Below are 21,103 nucleotides of genomic sequence, written 5' to 3'. Positions count from 1 at the left end.
AGGTCTAGTGACCCAGACAGAAATAGGCTTGAATTAAATTTTTCCCTCCTTCCTTGTCCTTCCCCTTTGTAATAAATATATAAAATAATTCTTCTGAATGACTGGAATGAGATCTTGCTAGAAATCTACAGGATGGAATAAGTGACCATTCAATATCTGCTTTTATCCTGTGAAATGCTAAAAAGAATTTGACTAATCAAAATGCTACTTTTTATTCACAAAGAAATTTCATCAAGTGGTTTGTCTGTGTATGTGAGGTTAAATTAGATGGTCTAATAAACTTTTATTCATTAACATTCTTATTTAAAATCTTTGAAACTATATAAATCTCAATTTTTTCCCCAAAATCTTGCATTTCATTTTAGGAGTACAATTTAGATACCATCTAAAGAAGTATGCCCCAAAGTGGAATGAAAATATGACAGAAGTCTTGTAAGGAAATATTCGTTAAAGTGCAAGAAGAAAATACTAGAAATTCTGCTTATGTTTATTTATATATAAAGATAATAAAATTTTACTAATATTTAACATGAAAATTTACACTGGTGGTCTCAGTTCATATATCAGTTTGTCATGTGTTACATACAGTACCCAAAGTATAAGAAATAAATACTTGGAATTCCAAATAGAGAGAAGTTGAGAGTTGCCTGCATTTAATATATGAGTTTTAGCATTTAGTATATGAGGATGCATTATAGCTATTTGAGCCAAATTCAGTGGATTTATAGATTTTAATATCTTATTTTAACTGAATTGATCCTTAAAAAAATGGCATATTATCTTCAAAAAATTCCTGTGATGAAACTGTAGATCAAATACATATTATTAACATAAGAAGAAAAGGAAAATGGCAGAGCTGCGTTTTTCATGCTACTTACCTGAGCTTTGTATAAGCTAAATTTCCAGGTAAAATTAATGGCAGTCTAATTATCTTTGAATATAAATTTGTCAAAATATTTTGATATTATCAAAAATGATATTTGAAGTATGAATTTACATCCACAAATTTTAACACTGTCTGCCAAAGAGTTTACTTTGCCTTGAGCTATTTACTGGTGATTTTTATTCATGATTATAACTTATGAACAATTATATGCATTTTGAGGTACTAATTTTATATGGCATATGATAAAAAATGTTTGGAGCCCATTGATCTAAGATAGACTTCATTTCTTTAATATCTAGTATTAGGTATTCTCATCTCTTCAGAATGCAATAATCCAGAGGACATGGTTCTTTTCTTTTTATTTTTCTGTGTAAAATGGCTGACACATTAGGTCTCTATTAAATGTTTGTTGAAATAGAAGTTCAACAACAATAATTAGCTTTTATTAAGTATTTACTATGTGCTAATATTTTGCTGCATGTCATACTGCATATGGTTTGTCCTTTTTAAAACTGTAAACCACCCAATGAAATAGGTAATTCTATTTGCTCCATTTCAGAGAGACAGTGGGAGAGAGTAACTTGCCTAAAGATGAACACTATTAAGTCTCAGAACTGAGATATGAACATGAATAGTGTAGCTTTTAAGCTAACAGTATTTATTAAGGTACATTATTATATCAATATCAAGTATTATTTGTACTAATGTTTGGGTACTCATTAATTTCTCAAGAGTATTTAACAAGGATCTTTTACAGGTCCTATACACTGAGGAATCAGAATGAAAAAGACTCACTATCAAATTTGAATTTTACAGTCCAACATGTGAAATATAGAAATAAACAAATAATTACAAGTGCTGTACTAAAAAAGAATGTGAATGTGTAACTGAAACCCAAAAGATAGTACAGTAAAATCTGAGAGTTCAAGAAAGCTCAAGAAGGCTCAATTTACCTTGGTTTTAAATAAATAATATTTTCCTATCAGGAAAATAAATTAAAAGGTATTTAAGCAGAAGAAATAACAAGAATAAAAACACTGAAGTATGAAAGTGCTTAATCTAAAGAATGGAGTAATCTAGAATAGTGCTTTTCAAACTTTAGCCCGCAAACCTGCTTTCTGGGATTTAAAAAAAAAGCACATTCTGGTTGAATAGGGAGTGAGATTCTTCATTCCTAAAAATCTCTCATTTGAGGCAGATGCAGCTGATTCTCTGGCCACAATTTGAGTTGCAAGACTTGAACTGTGATCCTCAACATGGAGCCTTAGACTGCTTGCATCAAAACTGCCTTGACTATTTACTAAAATATTTATATTCTCAGCCTATCCTAGATGTATCAAATTAGACTGGTGTGAGATGGAGAGGGAAATATTCATTTTAAACCTGTAGTTACCATATGATTCTCATGCACATTAAATTTGAAAACCATTAGGTTTGGAAGTTCAGAGACTGCACAAAAAGAGTCTGGAAAGTAAATTCAGCAAAACTGTGAACTAAGGGATCTTGAATATCTAATTTAGGAGTTTGAATTTTATTAGACAGGCAATGGGTGACCATAGAAAGTTTTAAATGAACATTGACATTGTAGATTTGTGTCTTATGCAGATCACTTTAGAAGCAATCTAAAAATATATGGGATCATGACAGGATAACTTGTATGGATTTTCCCCACTGACAAGTAAAATCTATAAAGTGGAACAAAATATATTAACCAACTGTTCTCAGTCAATGAAGAACATGAAGAAAGAACTGTGATCTTGGGAGAAGGGAAAGATACAAAGTAAGCCCCCACAGTATTCCATGATTGCCCTAGCCTTCTGCCTGAGAAAACAAACTCAACACCTTTAAGGGAAGATGACATAATGAAGATTTCCTGTAACAAATAATACATAATGTCTAACATGCAATAAAAATTGATAAGTAAAGAAACCAGAAAATGTAACATGTAGTCAAAAGGAAAAGCATTCAGTAGAACAAACACTAAGGTAATCCAGATGTTAGAAACAACAGATAAGGCACTTAAAGCAGTCACTAATGATAGGTTCAAGAATTTAAATGAAAATATGGAAAAATAAATGAACAGATGAGTAATCAGAGCAGAGAATTTGAAATTATATTTTAACACTAAGTGGAAATTCTGGAACTGAAAAATACATTTGAAATGAATAAGTCTTAGCAGATTAGAATCAGATGGGAGATGGCAGAGAAATGGTGTTGAAACTGAATTCAAATAAACAGAAATAATAAAATTTTGAAAACAGAAAGGGGATAGAAAAAACTGAACAGAGACTTGGTAATCTTTGGAAGATTATCAAACAATCTAACATACATATTTGAAAAAATAATGGTCAAAATTTCTGAATTTGATGAAAACAAATTTACAGATTTAAGAAACTCAATGTTCAAAAAGCATTGTGCACAGGAAATCATACACAGGATTATTATAACCAATCTGCTGAAAACCAAGGATATTTTATCTTCTCTTATTTTCTTTAAAAGATATTAATGCTTAACAGAAAAATTCTAACAAAGTATTGGAGATTATACATGTATAGATGTAAGGTATACGGTAACAACAGTATAAAGAATAAAGATTGAGTGGAACTATACCACTGGAAGGGTCTTACATTTAAAGTGAAGTAGGCCAATATTAACAGAAAGTACCTGTGATATGTTAAGGATCCATAGTGTAATCACTAGAGTCATCAGTTAAAAAATAATGCATAGTACTTTTTTTCTCTTTAAATGACATTGTTAAGAAAATGAAAAGGCAAGCCATAGAATGGGAGAAATTTTTTCCAAAATATATATCCAATGAAGAATCTGTATGCAGAATATATAAAAGTCTGTTACAATTCAGGAAAACAATAAACCAAATTTAAAAATGGGAAAAAGGGTTCAACAGACACTATACCAAAAAAAATTTAGTGACAAGCAAATGAAAATCTATTCAATTTCATTAGTCACTGGGGAAATTCAAAATATTCATAATGAGATACGAATACACATCTAATAGAATGGCTAAGATAAAATATACTGACCATACGAAGTGTTGGCAAAGATGTGGAACAACTACAATTCTAATACATTACTGATGGGATGGAAAATGATGTAGCTAGTTCGGTAAGGAGTTTGGCATTTTCTTATTAAAATTAAAAATGCACTTATGATATGACCCAGCAATTTCACTCCTAGATATTGTCCAAGAGAAATAAAAACAGTTCAAAGATTTGTACAAGAATGTTAATAACAAATTTATTTATAATAGTCAAAATCTAAAAACAACCATCAACAAATCCTTCAACAGATGGATAGTTAAATAAACTGTGGTATATCCTTATAAGGGAATACAACTTTCCAATAAAAGAAATGAATTACTAAACACACAACAACAGCATTATGATAAGTGGGAGAAACCATATATAAAAGAAAACAAACTGAATAGATTGCATTCATATAAAATTCTAGAAAGGGGAAAACTATAGGGATAGAAAAGACATCAGTGGTTTCCAGAGGTCAGGTGACATGGAGGAGAGAACCGATTGCATAAAGGTATGAACTTTTGTGTATGATAGAAAAGTGTTATATCATGATAACAATGATGGTACATGAATATATACATTTTCAAAAGTCATCAACTTGTACACTTAAAATTGTGAATTTTGCGCTTCCCTGGTGGCGCAGTGGTTGAGAATCTGCCTGCCAATGCAGGGGACACGGATTCGAGCCCTGGTCTGGGAAGATCCCACATGCCGCGGAGCAACTGGACCCGTGAGCCACAACTACTGAGCCTGCGCGTCTGGAGCCTGTGCTCCACAACAAGAGAGGCCGCGACAGTGAGAGGCCCGCGCACCGCGATGAAGAGTGGCTCCTGCTTGCCACGACTAGAGAAAGCCCTCGCACAGAAACGAAGACCCAACACAGCCAAAAATAAATATAAATAAATAAATAAAATTTAAAAAAAAAATTGTGAATTTTATTGTGTATAATTATACCTCAATAAATCTGACCCTTAAAAAAACCCAACCAAACAAACAAAAACAAAGCAAAACAACAACAACAACAACAAAAGTATGAGACCTAACTATCTACATGGAATTTAAAAGCTAAACTTCTGCTCTGTTTTTACTAATGAAAGCAGAGATGCCCTCATTTGTGAAAAATACTCAGGTCTGAGGCAGGCCCAGCATTCGGGGGTGTGTAATTGAATGTGGCCAATAAAACGATTTGAAAATCACATTATTCATTTTGTGAGTATTAATAATAAAATAAAGTTCAATTGCAATATTTCTAAAAATCCAAAGAACTGTATAAAAATAATTGTTCTGTATGCATCAAAAATACTAAGATCAAGAAAGGCAAGGAAAGGCAGAGAAACTCCTTCAGTTTAAAGGAGACTACAGACACAAGAAAACTAAAAATATATGATTCTGGATTGAATGCTAAACAACACAAAAATAAATAGCTATAAATGACAGTATTGGGATAACTGTCCACATTTGCATTTTGAGTATAGATTAGATAAGGAGCATAGTATCAATGTCACATTTTCTGATTTTGATAATTGTACTGTGATTATGTAAGTGAATTTCCTTTTTCTTAGGAAATAAAGATAGAAGTATTTAGTAGCTATAGGGAATGTTGTCTTTAATTTCCTTTCAAATGATTCTGAAAAAAAATAGAGTGATGATGGAGATGGGACAAAATATAAACAATTAATAAATCTGGATAAAGTGTATATAGGAGTTTCTTGTAATAGTCTGGAAATTATTTTGTTTAAAATAATACTAAAATAAGAATTAAAATATATGGGGAAGAGAATCACAGCCCAAAATGAATCAGATGCCTACTGCAGTAGTCCAGGGAAGGTATAATTAGAACTAGATTTAATACAATAGTAGTATGAAAAAAAAAATACAATAGTAGTATGAATGGCTACTTTATATTGTTTCTGTGTTTAAAGTGGAATGGTAAATTTAATTTGTTTTTATCTTTGTTAAGAAATAAGTAATCATGCATTCTGTTATGGCCTCTTAAGAATCTTTGCCTACCTTGTGTCCTAAGATTCTAAATTTGTTTAAATTTGTTATAAAAAAGTTATAGTGCATATATACTTCTGTAAAATATAAGAAAACAGAATAACTAGAGCAAAGAGAACTCTAAAAATGGAAATTTAGGTTTGATAAACAGAGGTGGAAGAACTGTATTTTCTTAAGATTGTAGCCCTAGATCATTCAGAACCCATTTGTGTGGCTGTGTCATGCTAAGTCTTGGGAAAATGAACTAATACAGAAAGAGTCTCCCCGACAGTCAAATTCAGAATTCATGGTTTCACAATACTGCCTTGACCATCCACCACCAGCTTCCTATTCCTTGAAGCTCTTCTACTTTCACCTCCTGCCATTTAGCAGAAAAGCCGGCGTCAGACTCTATTTCCTACACCCTGAACTCAGTCTCCATTCAAGTTTTGTAGGATGATTAGTAGGTATTAAAGACAGTTTAGCACTTACTGACACTTTTTCCCAGAAGGAATCGGACAAATTGACTAGGCATTGATGGGGCCTGAAAAATGATGAGTATTAGAGCATTTGCATGACGAATCACAGGAATATGTGAATGTGAATTATGGGAAAATATGGCTCTCTTCCCCCACAGTGATAAACTCTCTAAAGGTTGGGGGAGGGTTGCAGAGCAAAGTGAAAGTGATCCAGATACGAGCAAATGGCTGTCCTCAGCCCCCGCCTCTGCCACCACCACACCTGCACATACAAAACTGAAATAAAATCCTGTCACAGACTCACATGACATTGAGAAAGAACAAAATATTTTCCAATATAACAGTAAGACTCAACTGTACTTGATTCTAATCATTATCCTAACATTTACTGGATAACCAACTTTAATCTTTAATTTTCTTTTCAGTAAAATAAGGACTAATATGAAACTCACCAAGTTATTTTAATGATAGAAGAAATAATGTATATAAAACCTAGTGTGATATTTAGCTCGTAATAAGTACAGAGTAAGTTGAAACTTACTACAATCAGAAAATGAACATTTATATTTAATTTATATGTTACATAAATTCATATTTATGACAATCTCAAGGATCTGCCCCAACACTGAGTATCCCAGCCTTTCCCATCCACTTTTGTATTTACTTTATGATCAGGTACTGAGATTATGTTGGAACCAAGGATTAATGTAAGGAAAAAAACAACTGAAGCAAAAGTAGGAGAAATAAAAGAAAGAAACTAAAGAGAACCCTAGAGGTATATTTTTATTAAGGAAAACATGCAGAAAAATGCAGCTTCAATGTGCTTCTTTCATCCTCAAATGCAACCTCATCTTCTGCACAGAGGCAGCTTGGTCTCCTTGTAAGGAGCTCTGGCAAGAGAACCAGATTGCCAGGTCTTAAATTCTGGCTAACCACTAGCTAACCATGTAACCCTGGAGATAATAATAGTATTCATTCTCAGGGTTCTTGTGAAAATTAAATGAGGTAAACATGGAAAGCAATAAAAAAAGAATGTGTTTTGATGATATCTGCTCAACAAAGAGTTAACTAGAAGTTTATCCAGTAATGTAATTCTGTGGTCACACTGCATATTTCCCATGATCATTAATTTGCAAAAAAAAAAAAAGCCTACAGATATACATCATCCTTGGTTCTAATACAAAACTTTTGTACCTTATAAACTGCCAAATGCAAGGCTGTAAATCCATTTCTTGTCAGTCGAGATGGGCGGAGACCTTTTAACATAAGCGTTCTAATATGTGACTTGTTGCCTTAGAGAAAAAATGAAAAAAGTTAAACTGTGGGGATAGACTAAGTGACTTAAAAATCTCTCTTTAACTTAATGATAAATATCACACTGATGTATGAAAATGTCAGACTGCTGTTCTGGAGGCCATTTTTAAAGTTTTCTGTTAATTGACAGCCTTACTTAGTAGTGAACATTTCTACTACATTTATAAAACTTTGTATCAGTGCTGTATATTTTAATGCATTTGGGTTACATTTTTTATCTGGTGCTCTCATCATGTTTTAAAACATTAAAACATGAAAAAATTCACCCTAGTAAACTATTTGTGAAAAAGCTTAGATAGAAATCTAGCTGTGCAGGATTCGTCAGAACATCATTAGCAATGGAGATTATTTAGATCAGAGAAATCTGGAGAAAATGACTAAGGTTGGGAAGGTGTGTTTAAATTTGGGAAGAAGATCTGTTAAGTAGGGTCTGTTTGGGAGGAGTGGTTAAGGGATATGTTTAGTGTCAATACTATACATTAGTGTTCTTTTAAAAACTGAGTTCAAAGGATACTAGTTTGGATTAACAAAAAACTATTCATTCACTAATTCAGTAAATTTACTGAGTACCTACTATAAGCCAGGCACCATCCTAGGTGCTTGGGGTATATTAATGAACCAAACATAACAAGATATGAGCGAAATTAAACTCTTAGTCTTCACTTTGATCAATCTTCACTTTGGGATTTTATCTTTGGCATTTATTACCTTCCACATATCTTACTACAGACTGTGAAGCAATTGCTTGATGATATTTTGGGAAATGCTTTAAGTGCTTCTGAATTTAACCTAATCCGTGACTGGCGTGCCCGATACTGAAACATACTTTTTTTTTCCCCCAAGCAAACTTGATTCAAGGTAGGAGCACAATAAAACTTAAATTCAGAGCTAAATCAATTGTAATATCTGCCTGGTAGTTAGTTACTTCTTCAGCTAAAGGTTATCAGGGTTCTAGGGGCAAAGCGAAAGAGAAAATTGGGCATGAATAGAATTCTCTTGCTGACTATTAAGCAGTTCAAATCACTGACCATATATACATATAGCCAGCTTATAAAGTATTGAGTTCCAAGCACTCACCTCCACAAATGCAACATAAATGAAGTAGAGACAGACCATTTTCTGTGCGGTAATTTAAATTGACTTTACTGAAGGCATCATCAGAACTGAAAAAAAATATTTTACAGATGATTACAAATTTCAGCTTTTAGTTTATCATTTTTCATTTGAAAAATTATAATAGGGAATCCTGTTACTACAAATTCAGAAATATATCTTTTCTAGGATTCTTTTGTACCTAGAGAAAAGAATTTTGAGTATACCTCTAGATGAATAATAACTAAAATTGTGAGAAAATAATATTAAAAGTTTGAGAGACCAAGTTTAAATTAAAGACTATCATACAAGTTCTATGTTCTATATATAATTTGAACTTTTCAGGGCACCTTAATGAATTAAAATTTGTGTACAAGTAGAAAACACAGGTATTTGAAAATAAACCCATTTCTCTCACAATCAAAACCTTATATAATATTTAGGGAGAAGTTCAAGAAATTCTCTCCAAAAAGAAAAAAAAACAAAAAGGTAGCATTTGATAAGAGACTGGAGAAAGGAATACAGTCCCAATGTATTACAAATTCTGCCTGAAGCAAAGTTTCCTTGTACTCTGGCTGGGTCAGATTTCACAGATAAAGAAGGTCTAAACTCTGATAAGGTACTATGATACAGTCCCAGGTGAGAAGAGAAGTAGTGTTAGTGATTCAATTAATGAAATCCTTGCCTTTGAACAAAGACCATTGCCCCAGGAGGGCCGTAGAGAGCCCTAGGTAGCCTTTGAAAAAAATGTAAAGCTAAAATTCTCGACCTCTTGAGGTCACTGGTACTCCCAGGACATTTTGCAGTAGAAATGAGATCATATCTTTGGCCTCCCAGGTTAATTTCAAGCTGCCTCCTGCCTATTTAAATCTTCAGCAGCTTTAGTGAGATAGCAAAGTCTTTGGTGAATGAGCCTTCCATATCATTTGTAAAGTACTTACACTTGAAAGGTACTATAAATTCAGAACATTATCATCAAGGCACCTAGTTAAGAACTTCAAAAGCTACTGAAATTTTAAAACAGAAAAAGAAAAGGTGCTATTCTCCAGGGTGCTGCTAAAAAGAGAAGCCTCTAATTCCAGGGATTTTGAAGGATTTCAGTGAAATGCTTTAATTAGAAATGGCAAGTCCAGTGGTTTGTTTTCACAGACATGGGAATATTGCAGAACTTTCTCACCCTCTTCACTTTCTTGCTTTCCATGTTCAACTTCCCAGTAGCAAAGTCCACAGACATGGTTACTCACATTGAGAAATATACCTCAACTTGCTTTGGAATGCCACACGTTGAAGTACAATGAACACCAAATCATTTTTACAAATGTTGCTAATATAATATAGCAAGGAGCCCAGGATTTCAGGAAAAATAGTTAAGAGTTTAACTCACTTCTATCTGCACCTTCCTCAGCTCAATGAACAGTGCAAACAAACCAAAAAATCTGATGAAAATACCACTATTTAAAATGTCTACCAAAGGAGCCTAATTGTAAATGGTATAGCTATTTCATGGTATGAACAGAAACTTTACCAAATAATATGGTTCTTGGAAATATGTGGCCTTTGCCTGAGCCAGACATCTAAATTCTCAAAGCCAGGTGTATTATAGATGTCTTGGAGAAATTCAACTGATAGGTACTACTAAACAAAGTGCACTCAGCAGCCCAACTTGGAAATGCATTCACAGAGGTCTTCGCCATGGTTATGATTTCAAATAGCACAGGTTTTCTGAAGAGCTGAACTCTGCTTTTAAAGCTAGGTAGATTGGATTTCTCTCTTAAAGTTTATAGGAAATTAGTGTCCATAAATAAAAAGGAAAAGAAAACTGTTTCTTTACTAGAAAACTAGCAATTGAAGATGTTGATTGACAGTGATTCAGAAGCTCTGAGCTGCTTTGGCTTTTCTTCCTTGGTCCTTCCATTATCTAGCAAATGAAACACACAATAAGAACACAAGACAGAAAACAAAGTATTGGAGTGGGGCAGGAGAGGGAAGCTTTCTGTTAGATGTAAAGAACTATACAACCTTCAGCCTAAGAGATAAAGAGAGAAGGAAGTATTGACACTTTCTTTTGAGCTAACTATAACAAACTGAATGGCAAATACTGAAAGAAGATAAAGCTTGAGAGCTCCTCTGTAGCAATAAACCCTTGAGAAAAATTAGTTTTTCAATGTGTATCTTTAATATTATACAGCAATACCTACCATGTTTTGATGTTTTAAAAGTGGAAAAAATCATTTCAGCAGTGTAGGTACTTCTTAAATCTTGGGCCTTGTATTCACACCAGGACTGAAATCCTATCCTGTTCCTGTCTTTAAGTAGTGCTTTTTTTTTTTTCTTTTTCTCCAATTTGGGCAAGTTATTTAACCTCCTCAAGTTTCACTTTCTTCAGTTATAAAATTATTAAAATGATTCATATGACATTGTGTTGTGAAGAAAAATGAAATCAAGTGCTTACTATAGTACTTGGTACATGATACATTATCATTACTATTTTTAGCAAGTTTACTGTGAATGTACAACTTTCCTTTTGTAGTCTGTCTTGAGATAACTTTAGCACAATTTTCAAACCAAGTTTGACCTTCTTTGACCTCTCACATTTCACAACCTGTAAAATTTCCCTATTTTGACCAAGTTCACTGTGGTGACACCTAGCACCTATCAGTGATTCAGAGCAACTACTAGAATCACAGTTTTGTAATACAAGTCCAGCAGCATCATTACTATGGGGAAGGCATTTTCAGCACTGGAGATATTAAAAGAACAACAAAATCAAAGGAAAAAAAGGTTGTGCTGAAAATCATTTTATTGAGAAGGTAGACTCAATTGCTTTCTTTTTCCAAGTTCTAACTTTGATGATATATTCAATCAGTCTGGCACAACACCTACTGAACACCCAACTGTGTGCACCACCTGTGTTCTTAATGCTCATTTCAGGTTGTTTTCAACAGTCTACTTGATAGGAACTATTCACTAATTCCTGGATCGTTTAAGTGCGTCAGTCTTGGGAACACACACAATAGAGAGAATCCTGCAATTGACCTTAGCATTAGTCCTGATCTCTAATGCTCCAAGCAGCTTTGCAAAGAAAGTAAACACTGAATAAACAGAAAAATAAGGTGATAAAGTCCATTGCTTTATTTTAAAAAAAAAAAACACTAAATGAATGTATATTGTTTACATAAATAAGACTGAAAGTATGAATTATATTAGAGACTTTTTGTTCAACAATCATTCTTTAACTTACTGAATTTTACACTAGATTTGACCATTCATAAGTAAATCAGTATACAGTCCTAAATAGCTCCTTGTCAAAACTGAGCTGTAGTCTCTTTTATTTTCCTCTTGAATTCTATTTTCCCTGAACTCATGCAACTTCTATTAATGCCAACAAAATGAATAAACAGAGAATAGACTCCCACAGTGTTTGGCAGTTAAGTGCAATTTTAACAGTAAAATTTTTATCTTAACTTTAATAACTGGAATGTAATTTTTTTTTAATGAGAGTTACTTTGGGGCTATACTTGAATCCTAATTCTAACTTCCTGTTAACTTCTAGTCAAATGTTCCTGTCAAATGTTTGATACATGCAATTAAAATATTCAAGATTTTAAAGCAATCATTCCTAGGGGAGGTATTTTCTCTTCTTTTGCCTCTTCTAAAGGGACTGTATGTGTCAAATTCACTGCCAATTGAGCATCACTTATGTATTCTAATATCCTAAGCTCAATTGATTTTTTAATTTTCCCTTACATTTTTTATCACCTGCCATGCCATACTGTAACTTAACATATCCTAATGAGTTCACAGTGCTTGCTGGTGCATGAATGAAGTTCCTAATTAAAATGAAGTCACTATATGAATATATTTCTAATAGTAAATTCTGTTCTTCATCATTAAAAATGGTAGTTTTGGGCACAAAGTTTACTTTCTTTCTTGTAGCATAATGAACCCTTTTCTTAGCCTTTACCTTTTATCCAGAAAAGTATGCAGTTTTGTGATCCAATTAAACTTCTCATGACCTCATCCTTTCAAGAAGATATCTGACATGTTCACAAATGGAAACTTATTAAAATGTAACATTTGAACACTTGGCCAAAGCCAAAATATTCAGATAGGTAGATACATTTCTTGAATTAATTCATTGGCTGAAATACAGGTAAAGGCCAAGAAAGTAGAAAGGAGGTAAAAAATTTGTTATGGATCATCTAGTTTCCAAAATTGATAATTTAGGTTTCAAATGGTTGGTTGTAACTTCTTGTGCAGTTCTTGATGGCTGCTGCAGATTTCCCCCCAAACAATAAAAACAGAAGAATCATCAATAAGATCTGTTCCCAAGATATATCTCCAAGAAATATCCAGAAACATATTTGTCCAGTATCTTCCAGATCAAATCTGCAAACTAACAATATGAAGCATATTCATTCTTTCATTCATACAATAAACAATTATTGAGATACAGTGGCAGGGTAAGAATAATTAAGGATGATAAAACTGGTACAATAATAATTATTATATCATAGCGTTATTGTGAGGTTTAAATGGGGGAGATCTTGTAAGACTTTTATAAATACTAGCTGCTATAATAACTATTTTTACTAAAGCACTGATATTATTTTAACTTTTTTATTGTTTTGCTTTGCATTTGAGAAGGGGGATAGGAAAGTGAAAGGGAAGATGGAGGCAGTATGGGATAGGAGGGAAGAATAGAGGAAGGATAAAAGGGGGAGAGATAGTGAGAACAAGTGATGTACTAAGCTAGAGAGAAAGAGACAGAGACAGGGACAGAAAGAGTGTTTGAGATCAGGCTGCTTCAAGGTTTTTTACAAGATATTCCTGTAAAACTATTACTTAGCTAGTTTTACCTAGACAAGCAAGAAAAGAAATAGAGAGGTAGACAGTCTTGGGACAATGTGAATTCTCTGCTTTTTGGTTTGAGGTCTTTTTGTTGTTGTTTTCTGTTTCATTGCTAATTAACACAATGCACTTATCAAACATACCAAATAATCCTTTCACTCAATTTTATTTTTTTTAAGATGGAATTTACTCCCTCAATACTCTACTTAGCACCTTGATAGAGAATTTCACTCTCCTTTGGTAAGGTCAGTCTGTGATGTTTCTGGAGCTATTTATTTTATAATAGCTAATTTTCATAATTGGTTATAGTTCTGAAAAAGTAGGTTTTTGGAAGATATTTCATTTGGAGCATAAGTATGGTGGACTGCAGCTGGGCCCAGAGGAACTTTTCAGGGAGAAAATAAGCAGGAAGGTACATCTCAGAAAACCTCCTTCGTTTTTTTTCTTTTTCAATTCTTCTAAATATTGCAACTGCTTTCCCATGGAACAGAGCATCCTCTTGACTATGCTTATTTATTAAACCTAATCAATTTCAAAGTGAGATATTAGCATTATTGACCAAGGTATATCTACTCAATGCCAAAATGAGATTAAAAATGAGAAAAAATAGGGTTTTTCTGATTATGTTGAAAAGTCATAGCACTGAAAAATTATAACTTCTTTGGAATCTCTTCATAGACATATTACAGATTAAGCAGATTAAAAGTAGGCTCGACAATGAAATCAGAAAAACATAGTTCTGAAATTTCTAAAGATTTAAAAACATTGAAACAAAATAATTTAATTGGAAGCCTTTTAAAAGTTGCACGTGGAGACCCATCATGTAAGTGGTTTTCAAAGATCATGTAAGGGTCCGTGTATCACCAAGGTGTGGGAGTGGGAGTGTAAAATGTATTCTTCCACTCCCACATGCAGGGACAGTTCTAGTACACAGGACATAGCAAACTTGTAGAGTGGCATGGGGTAGGTGAAAAGTTTTCAAAGATAATTCTTATCCATACTTCTTTCCCCTTCCTAGTTTGAGAACTAAGATCATGAAGATCATACATTTTGAAGTGAAGTACAGATGGGTGGAATCCCTGTACAACTGTACAAGTTGTGTAACCTGGCTCAAGCCAGTTTAATTTGATTAGCCTTATTTTCTTCAGGTATAAAATGGCAAGCCCAATACCTACTCCAGAAGGATGTGAACATAAACAATGACGATTAGTTTTTAGCTAACATTTTTGAGTGTTTACCATGTGCCAGTCACCGAGCTCAAAGCACCTTACATATATACATTTACAATTACATGAGCTAATGCATATTAAAATACCTAGTAGCATGCCTGGCATATGGTAAGCACTAAGTTGTTAATTTGTTTTCCTTTCAAGTGCTATCCAAATAGCTATTACAAATACATACAAATATAAATAAAGCTAAGTAGACAAAGAAGCTGCCTTTAGTGAGCACATATACTAGTGGTTAGACAGACCTGTAAAATGAATAAAGACAACACCAGGTAGTAAGTGCTATTATACTGATAAACATAAACATCAGAGAGAGCAAAGAGGAGGAAATAACCACACAATGTACTCCAGTGTACCACTTCTGTCTTTCCTTCTTCTGCCTTCTCTATTTCCTCATTTTTTTCCAGTCTCTCCTCTATTATCTCAACAAATGTTCAAAATTATGAGTGAATTCAACTTTATTGTGGAAGATGAGGGAACATTCAATTTCCATTCCTCTTCTTTCCCATAGCAAGCTCTTTTTTCAAAGCTGCTATAAATTGGCATAAGCAAGATAATGGTTTAGTTCTTTTTGTCTTTTTTTTTTTTAGAATTTTTGCTATGCCAACTGGTAGTTTTTTTTTTGTTTGTTTGTTTTTTTGTTTTTTTATAAAGTAGGCTATTTAATTTTATTTATTTATTTTTGGCTGTGCTGGGTCTTCGGTTCGTGCGAGGGCTTTCTCTAGTTGCGGCAAGTGGGGGCCACTCTTCGTCGCGGTGCGGGGACCGCTCTTCATCGCGGTGCGCGGGCCTTTCACTATCGCGGCCCCTCCCGTTGCGGGGCACAGGCTCCAGACGCGCAGGCTCAGCAGTTGTGGCTCACGGGCCCAGCCGCTCCGTGGCATGTGGGATCTTCCCAGACCAGGGCTCGAACGCGTGTCCCCTGCATTAGCAGGCAGACTCCCAACCACTGCGCCACCAGGGAAGCCCCTGTCTTTTTTAAGTTTAGTATTTATATTGCTCTGTACTATATTGTGGGTGAAAGCTATATCAGGAGATTGTGTATTTGAGGTGACATAAGTCTTGCTTTATGATGTAGAAAATCTCTTTTAATGAATGGAATTAGTATCTACCATGAATGCTATAAAGAAACTTGTCAACAAATGAAAACAACCAAAAAAGCTGCAAAAAAATAAAAACCCAGGCAAATCTATGTTTACACTAGTGATCTATGACTCTAGTATTAAATGCTTCTTTTTAGGCACCTTATACAGTTTTCCTTTTATCTACATGTTTAGAGGAAGCCTGATGTCAAGCAGCATTACACAGTTGTCCTTCACAGAAGTATTTCTTACATCGCATACAGCATGAATAAAGATGAGAAAGAAAGATTCTAAGATTTAACACCTAAAATGTCCTAGATACTCGATTAAATGTGATCTCATACAATATTATGTTTAAACTTCCCAACTACTCTTAAAATTTTGGTGTGTAAGCCAATGAATAAGACAATTTATATTCTCAATACTCCATTCTTTTCTTTCCTTGTCATCCATCATTTTATTCTAGAGAAAAGAAAATCCTGAGAACTCTACCCTAGGCAGGATTGACTTTCTTTCCCACGATGCTATCTGCCTTGATGGAAGCAGACAAAGCAGAGTACTCCGGTTCTGTTTGTTTGTTTGTTTGCTCCCTTGACTCTCTGTAGACCATACTAGTTGCCTGCTTTCTGTTTTCATATTCCTCATCGCTTCACCCATACCACCGCAGACAGAGTTCTCAGTGCAACTTAGGTATCTTTCTAGAAGTGTAGTTTTCTAACTTTAGCTGAAGGATCATTTTTAGCATGCAAAAGTATTACCTGGGGAGCTTGTTAAAAATTCAGGTCTCTGGAAATCATCCCCAGAGATTCTAATTCATTTGATATGGGGTAGAATCATGGAATCTAAAATTTTTGCAAGAACTGCTGGCTATTTTACTGCAGGAGGTCCTTAGCCCTTGGAGAAACATGATTCTAGGCTGTGGGTAATCCTCTCCTCAGCCACATTATTATCACTTCTGGCTAATGGGACATTTGTGTAGGTTCTTTGATGGCTTCAGCACCAGGCTACCAGTCTTCGTCTCCTCAATATGCCCTACCATTATTCTCAGGGAATTTGACATCAATTTTGATGAGCCTTCTAATACTCTAGTCTGAAAATTCTTCAAATCCCTCTTGATCACAATCTTTAAAAGTTATATTTCAGATTTTGGCACCATTTTGAATTGTTCTAGCATTTTACATTTTTATTTTTGAAAACATCCTCTTGACATAAAAACACTTTATCCTAACTTTCTCACTTCTTAACTTTGAATAAACTATTTGTTACTCCCACTTGGTAATAAAGTCTTCAGTCTTTCAAACTGCCCTTATTTACCTGATCAATCATGATAATAGAAACCTCCAGTTATTCAATGTTTACTGTGCATTAGGCCCTGTACTCAGCATTTGACATCATTTTTCAAATGTCCTGTAAGGTCGTTATTATTAACCTCATTTTACAGATGAAAATGAGCCTCAAGGAGATTAAGTAATATACCCAAAGATACATTGCTTGTAAATAAAAGAAACTGGATTTAAAACTATGTTTGCAAAATCCTTATGCTGACTGACACAGCTTTCTTACTCAGCTTAGGTAAAATGGTCAAGACATTAAGTTTTCTTGCTACCAGTAGACTTTCCATGGAACTCATCCATTCTTGCCTATATATCTTTACTCAACTATGCCTTTTATCTGGAATGCTTTACAAAACCAATGAATAAATCAAGACAACAAACCTTCTTTTTTTGTATTTGAAAGCCATCTTGTTTTTTCTTCCACTTAGCACTTGTCATAGGCTGTCTTCTGTGAGTTATTTATATATGCCTTTCCCTTCAACCAGATTGTGAAACTCTGGGAGCAAGAATCAGCGTGTAGTAGGAAGCTGGGGAGACCTTGCTAAAATTCACAGTTCCAGTGCTTACTGACCATATGACCTTGACAAGATCCAACGTCTCTGCTCCTTACTTTATTATCCACCAGGAGTAATATTATCTATCACACAGGGTCATGGTGAGGATTAAATAATGGTTTATATTTGATGTGTCTGGAATAACACCCTGAATATAGCTGGCACAATAAATCCAGCTACAGTAGGACCTGCAGAAACAGCTGCTTGTTGTTGATGTGGTAAGAGAAAAAAGTACATTTCAAGCTTAATCCTTAAAAGGATATGTCTGTTTAAATTAGCCTTGACATATTTGCATAATACTTCCCAAATTTAAAAAATAACAACAAATACATGAGATTTTAACTTTATAAAGTTGAGGAAAATCTCCAATTTAATCACATTTCATTCAGCATATTTATCTGTCAATAAGAGCTAGAGGGTTTATGATTAAGTTCTACATTCATAGCTCTTTTCCAACAAAATTAATATGCATGTATAAATCTATTATACCAAAGTGCCAGTCACATCTCTACAGGACTTTCAAATGTTTTTCCATAAGAGAGCATATGATAATACTTGCAAAAGTCATCCCAGTGTATCTCATCATGAGTGTCAAAGCTGAGTTAATCATTTTGGGCTAAATAACAGGGAAAATTAACTACTTCCCAAACCACAAATTGAACACTTATGAAGGCCTTATTAACCCACTGACAAATTTTATATAAACTATATTATACATGGGTAACTTTATTTACCAGTTATGTGAGCTTTGTATGTTTACTATATCTGAAATTTCTTTTGAAAAATATGTCATGTGGTCATTGCTTTACACTTATTTTCCAAGTAAAATGGTTAGAGTTCTTTGTTATCAGTGCATTATATGAATAACGCAGCTGTAAGTGAGCATGGCTAATTGGCCTTCGTGGAACTTTTCCTCAGTCAGGCAGCTAAATTAAATTGACACCCCAAAATACATTGTTTCTCAATGCCAAGATTCAATTTCTCCAAAAGGTTGCTTGTGTATATAAGGGCTCTGTCTCTCTTTTTTGAACATTTTGTGTCTTACAAGGTTGTGACAATATGCCAGATTATTTTTATCTTGTTATCATGGAACAAAACCCACTGAAAGCCTGAAGCCAATATTACACATTGGTATATGATTGTTCAGGGGCAGAATGATACACAGTTTCATTAACGGACAGCGTTTCAATGTCAAGAGACTGAAGGGTTTGTTAAAATTGGAGTTCTCTAGTAGTCCAAAAAGAAAAATGTGGCCAATATTCTACCACCATTTGGGAAGAGAAGTCTTACTGTTTGTTGCTGGCATGGCTCACGAGAATGATCTAATTCTAGAGAAGATTATTCAGATCAGCAACAGTTTGTATTCAAAGGCTAGCCTTTAGGTTCCTTTCTCTTTAAACTTTAGTGATGGGAACAGGCAAGGCATATTTTAAGGAGATAAGATATTTGCATTTTAGGGGCTATATGAACGGGCAGGAAGAGATAACCTTATATTCTAAGGTTAACATAGGCAGTTATATGGGTTGTGTTTTTAAACACAGATACAGCTAAAAACTAGATCAACAATGAAGACACTTATACAGAGAAATAATAACTCTTGACAACTTTACCCAAATATATGCCTTAGTTCTGTAAGTTCTTTTTCTTTGATCCGCAGGTCATCTTCTAATCTTTCTATTACAATAACATAAGATTCACTGACTTTCTTCTTCCATTCATCTAGTAAAGAAAAACAAAAGGGATGGATTCATAGCTCTGCTTTGCAAAATGTAGACACAGATCATAACATACAAGCGATTAAAACTCTGTTTTTTACTCTGAATTATACAATACTTAATTTAAATTACTGATTGTGAGTTTAAAATGCAGATGTTTATATTTAAAATGCAATCATATTGAATCGCAGTAATTAAGAACCCATTTGATATTGGATAATATATTTACATAGAGAATATATTTGACTTATTTAATTTGATTTTATTGCATTATAATTATAGCAATCTCTAGTTGCTAGACAAGAGTTTTTAGGTTTTAAATACTAGATACTTAAGATGTAATCCTAAAATCCCTATACTCAACAGTATTCCAAATTTTTTTCTATAACATTATACCTAGGAACTAGTAGAAACAGAAAATTATAAGAAATTTTCTGTCTTTTTCTAAAGATCTTTCAGAGAAAAGTAATTTGAGTTCAGATAATCTTCTTAACACTTTCATATAATATGTTGTCTTATCCTCTTGTAAAAATTAGCAGATACTCCAGTGAAATGTTAACTATATAGAAAAACTATTGAACTATATTACATTTAAAGATGTAAGAATAATTACCAGTACAAGTTTGGGTTGGTCTGGATTTATAATTTCCCATTTGTTAGAAGATTCTTCTTTTCCCCAGTGCAGTTCCTCAGGCTGCAAGATTCCAAGTTCAAGTGCAGTGGCAGTCCAGTTGAAAAATACTTTGATAGTCTGGCTAAAAATAAGCTGACCGCCAAATGGAATGTCATACAACAATGACAAAGAACAAAATAGTTTGTGCTTTCCAGGGTGAAATCATGAAGGGAATTAATCAGTCTGTTTAAAAGAGCTGTATCAAAGATAAATAGTAAATGCTTCCATAAGATTACTTGCCTTCATCAATTGATTATCTACCCGTATATACCTTGATCGGCATTTCTTTAATCTAGAAAATGATTCAGTTACATCTGAGGTTCACAAAGAGCCATTAAAACTACCTAGATCTTTCAGGATCATTTTCTCCTAAGCCAAAGTAATGGCAGTTGGAAAAGAGTGACTGGTGATAGAATTTGTCTCTATAGTATATATATAATGGAAACCCACATCTTATGGCATGCTACTAATAGAAATGAATGTAAATTTGGCCTAGAGTAGAGCTATAAAATTATTTTTGTAGGAAGAAATTCTCAACATAGACCATGATTAATTTACAGCACTTGTTGATTATATTGACCATAAGAGTCATAGATAAGAATATGACACTGAGTTCTACAAATAGCAATTCATAAAATAACAAGAACAATAATATCACAAATAATAAGATGGAATGCTTACAGTGTGCCAGACACTAGTCTAAATGCTTTATATACATTTTGTCATTTATACCTCATACAATCCTGCAAGGTATATATTATTCTCAGGTTATAGATGAGAAAAATCCATATTTGCTAGCAGGTGGAGGAATCTGGAATCAATTCTAAATCTATATGACTCTAAAGTCCAAGTTAGATATTATTATTGATGCCTCCC

General features: G+C 33.6%; 1 protein-coding gene across 4 annotated transcripts in view; it reads right to left on the bottom strand.

The window, feature by feature from the left end:
- Positions 1-20,423, bottom strand: part of LOC118900046 (serine/threonine-protein kinase TNNI3K) — a 288,316-nt gene extending 267,893 nt beyond the window's left edge. For all 4 annotated transcript variants that reach the window (XM_036862208.1, XM_036862214.1, XM_036862222.1 and 1 more), the window contains exons 1-4: positions 20,168-20,423; positions 19,450-19,558; positions 8,775-8,860; positions 7,578-7,675 (exon numbers count right to left, since the gene is read on the bottom strand). In XM_036862208.1, coding sequence (XP_036718103.1) covers positions 7,578-7,675; positions 8,775-8,860; positions 19,450-19,558; positions 20,168-20,207 — 333 coding nt within the window. In that variant the 5' untranslated portion in view covers positions 20,208-20,423. The remainder of the gene's footprint in view (positions 1-7,577; positions 7,676-8,774; positions 8,861-19,449; positions 19,559-20,167) is intronic.
- Positions 20,424-21,103: the final 680 nt, after the last annotated feature.

This window comes from Balaenoptera musculus, chromosome 1, assembly GCF_009873245.2.
Source record: "Balaenoptera musculus isolate JJ_BM4_2016_0621 chromosome 1, mBalMus1.pri.v3, whole genome shotgun sequence".
NCBI classification, from domain to species: domain Eukaryota; kingdom Metazoa; phylum Chordata; class Mammalia; order Artiodactyla; family Balaenopteridae; genus Balaenoptera; species Balaenoptera musculus.
This window is presented reverse-complemented; position numbering and strand designations above follow the sequence as displayed.